At 41.0% G+C, this 4039-nt stretch overlaps 1 protein-coding gene across 1 annotated transcript; it reads left to right on the top strand.

The window, feature by feature from the left end:
• Positions 1–837: 837 nt before the first annotated feature.
• Positions 838–3051, top strand: LOC139779564 (IQ motif and ubiquitin-like domain-containing protein). Its single transcript, XM_071717962.1, has 3 exons — positions 838–1208; positions 1504–2201; positions 2474–3051. Exons 1-3 carry the CDS (start codon positions 838–840, stop codon positions 3049–3051), a joined length of 1647 nt encoding a protein of 548 aa, XP_071574063.1.
• Positions 3052–4039: the final 988 nt, after the last annotated feature.

Below are 4039 nucleotides of genomic sequence, written 5' to 3' on the forward strand. Positions count from 1 at the left end.
CAAACTCTTTTATAAGAAGAGAGTATATATTATTTTCAACGCATATAACTCAATTTTCCTATTTTGTAAATATCATTTTTTTTGCATTGATGTTTTGCAAAAGATAAGAAACTAATTTATCGAGACTATAAAGCGCTCAACAATAATCAGATAATCTCTGAAGAAATTGAATAAATCTACTTGAAGTAATTCCTCTTTCTTTTTTGCAAAAAGCTAATTTTTATTATTTGATTCTGCTCAAATCTAAGAAATTAAAAATGAAAATTAATAAAAACAAGGAAATTGCTCGCAAATTTATATTACATTGTAAATGCGTTGAATCACGATATTATAATATTCAGTTTTTATATTAATATGACTTCTAAAACGTATACTTTACATATATATCAAACTGTGTTTTTATAACATCGTCTCTGGTTTTACAATTTTATGAGACATTGGAATTTTTCGCTTTCATATGTTTCACCGTAATTTATGCCGAAATAATATAGTACTTGCTGTAAAATTATAATTTAAAAGCTGAGAATTGTTATCGAGAAATTAAAGCGTGGTTTTCTATGAAGACTGTATTATTTTCACATTATACATCATAATCGGAAATTACAATAGTAACTTTCCTCTAAATGCGCCAGAGCTTTTATACCTGCAGATATCCGATATTTCTTCACTTTACATTTTCGATCTAGAGGAAGGAGCGGGGAAGCGGCGGGGGAAGGAACGTAATCTATCCATTATTATGCGATGTTATGCCTTTGTTTTCCGACTTTCTTGATCGAAACCTTTTTCTTGTAAGACATAGGCGGTTAGATCCCCGGCGGGATGAGACGCTGATGCTCCATGGCGGTCGTTGCGAGAATACAAGATTATGGCTCAAGGACAAAGCCGTTTCTCGGCGGATGGAGGAATACCGTTACCGGCTTGATCTATCATAATGCCTGCACGCAGACACGCAGCGGCGCCGGCGGGACGAGGAGCAGGATCACGCAGACCGTCGCGGTCGTGGACACGGTCACCGATGTCGTTCACGACCAGGCGGTGCAGGTGGAGGCGATGCAATTTTTGCCCGATATACGTGACAAAATTATCGCGCCTGGAAATTCTTTCTTCGGGAAATTGCCGGCGTCAGTCGAAGAAGTCAAATCGTTATCCCGCCAGAAAAATAGTATAAGAATTCTTGACAGCGTCGTTAAAATACAGAAATGTTATAGGTAAATGCGGATTTTACTACAAATAAGATATTTATAATGTATATATGTTAATTTTTTTTTGACAAATTAAAGAGTGAACGCCCAAATTCATACAACTTTTAGTATTTCTGTAATAACTATTCCTAACTTTTGTCGGAACAGTATAAAAGTGATGTAAAATTAAAGAAAAAGAATTTCAATTTTTATCAACCTATTTTTGCTTATAATTTAATTCGTGAAAATACACCTTATACATTAGAAAATTACGCTACGATCAATAAATTCAAAGCAATTATCAATTCGGATCGGTTCGCAGGGCTTATCGAGCTAGAGTGGCGGCTAGAGCAAACGCTCTCGAAGTGATTGATGTTGCTCAACATGATGAAGCGAACGTGACCGAGCACGCAGGACGTTCTCAGGCGCTGTCCGTCTACAGCGGCACGGATTTCGTGATACTGAATCGTTGCCCGCCGCGTACGAGCTCCGACTTCGAGTCGCTCTACAATCTCCTGGACCGTTGGCGAATCCTCGAGACCGAGCGAGCGAGTCTCACGCTTCTCGGGTCATCGAGGGTCGCCACCTGCGGCATGATCCTGTCAAAGGAGGTCGAGCTGTTGCGCGCCATAGACTCCATGAAGACCGCTGTCCGTCTCAAGTATAGAGAACAGAAGCGACATCGATTCCTGGACGAGTTATCCAGGCCGATCACCTGGCAGGACAGTCGAGGTCGACCGATCCTGGTCGACACCCTGCGCATTCAGCGAGCTCGCCAGCACAAGAATGTCTACGCCTCGCTGTCGAACGAGAACTTGTCCATCCCGGAACGGATCGACTTGTTGCACGACCTGAAATACATCGCCGATATGCACACGTGCAGCCAGTCACACGAGCTCGTTTACTTGATCGACCAAGAGCTGGATCTTTTAATGTGTCGCGTGGACACGAGCAGACTCAACTGGCTCAGGAATCGACTGAAGTTGAGCTTCCTCAGGCTGGCGCGCAACACTCTGCAAGGTCTTTCAATCTTTCGCTTCGTTTATGATGGTGATGCAATAGTTTCCTTAAACAATTCATTAAAACAATGGGTAAAAACTTGAAGTTGAAAAATTTACATATGCAAAACTATTTTTAAATTCTAAAGTTAGTCTTTAAATATTAAGATATTTTATTTATTCGATATATTAGTCGCTATAGTCGAATAAATAAAATATCTTAGTTTATAATCACTGGCGGACAAATTTATTCTTTTCCTTTAAATATTAATTAATAATTTCTATTCGTCTCAGGCGATATTGAGGAAGACGCGCATCTGTTCGACTGGTCAGACACCAGCATCACGCGCCTCTGTAGGACCTGCGGCAGGCTCTTATCTTTGGAAAAGTTCCCCCGCGAACGGCGATTGCGCTCCTCTTCTTGCGTCTATTGCACGTCCATGCGAACCCGGAAAAGCCCTCGCATCGTGTACGAGCCCTACGAGAGGATATTATGGGAAGTCAGACGTTTCGAAGCCAGGATGGGTTGCTACGGCAGTCTGGCCTTCGTGGTCGGAGCTAAGGTCATCTGTCGCCTGGTGAATAAAGTCTGGCACGGTAGGTCAGGCATCTCCGAGTGCGACGACCTCGACGAGCTGAGACTGACTCGCTTCCGACGCGAGCACGAATGGGCACCCTGGAATTCTCTGTTATTGACGAAAACCGAGGCGGCAATTCATCACGGGATCGCTGATATCGAGAGTTTCTATGATTCATCGCTCCTGCAGAAATTTTACATGAAGAATCTCCAGGCGAAAGTACATTTCGAATCGATCTCTCAAGCGCGGAGGAACATCGTGACACCGTCTTCCTCGATGGAAGATCAATATTGACTTCTTTTTTTACTTAATAGACGTAAGAGAGAGCAAAATGAACAGTGAATTACGAATTTTTGCAGAAGAAAAAAATTTACAGGCAATCTTTAGCTCAATTTTAAGTTTGCTTATTGCCACGCATATTGTACAATTGTTATATTATTGTTGTTTATATAGGAATAATTGGAAAGTTATCAAAGTTATTATATTAAGGGGATATTCTGGTTTGAACCAGAATATCTACTTAACACAATTTAATGTTTAAGCTCAATTTCTGATGTGAAGAAAAAATGCCACAAGAATTTGTTTGACATCCACTTGTGATTCGCGCAATCTTTGTCCGCTGTTAAGCGACCACAATATTATACTCCGCACTTGTACGAGTGCAGTATATGTGTTTCCACGGTTCCACGAGAGAAATTTCGCGAGCTGAAGGCTCGTTCTAAGCCAATTACCAAGTTGTAGAGAAACGCAGTCCGCCTCCGGATGTCGGCCGTTCGTCCTGGCGGAAGTTGGGCGTCGGGGAAATACGTTGAGCTCGCATTATAGCCGGGACATCGCCGTTGTTTCTCGGATTTTCTCGCGACGCCTTCGAGGCAGAATGCCCTGGTCACGTTGATGGCGCCAGTTAATCGCGTTGCAGTTTATGAACTAAGTTTCTAAAGGCGAGAAAAGCGCAAAGGCGCGCCGCGCCTCGGTACGACTCGGACATTTAAATGCTGTCCATGCGCGTGTCGATTTCAGTGTAACACGTTTTCTTATTTTCCTCCCGCCTTTTATAAGATTTATATTTATTTTTATTGGAAAGTTACCGTTTTTTTTTTTCAATAAAACGTGATCGCGATAGCAATACCAACGACGAAAGGTATAGTATTAAAGAATAAAGACACTTATTTAAATTGAAGGTGATATGTTACATAAAATGTTACGTTAGACAATATTAAGATTGCAAAGAAGTAATCAAATAAAAATAAATAAATTGTACATATTAATATTATATTTATCT

Source organism: Temnothorax nylanderi, unplaced genomic scaffold, assembly GCF_030848795.1.
Source record: "Temnothorax nylanderi isolate EJ_2023f unplaced genomic scaffold, tnyl_v1.0 TNYL_tig0231_pilon, whole genome shotgun sequence".
Classification (NCBI taxonomy): Eukaryota; Metazoa; Arthropoda; class Insecta; order Hymenoptera; family Formicidae; genus Temnothorax; species Temnothorax nylanderi.

What these genes read in the sequence shown, in the direction of transcription:
- LOC139779564 (XM_071717962.1), top strand. Translation starts at nt 838, where the DNA reads ATGGCGGTCGTTGCGAGAATACAAGATTATGGCTCAAGGACAAAGCCG. An exon ending in AAAATACAGAAATGTTATAG is followed by an intron (nt 1,209 to 1,503) that starts GTAAATGCGGAT and finishes ATCGGTTCGCAG; the next exon opens with GGCTTATCGAGCTAGAGTGG. An exon ending in GGCGCGCAACACTCTGCAAG is followed by an intron (nt 2,202 to 2,473) that starts GTCTTTCAATCT and finishes TATTCGTCTCAG; the next exon opens with GCGATATTGAGGAAGACGCG.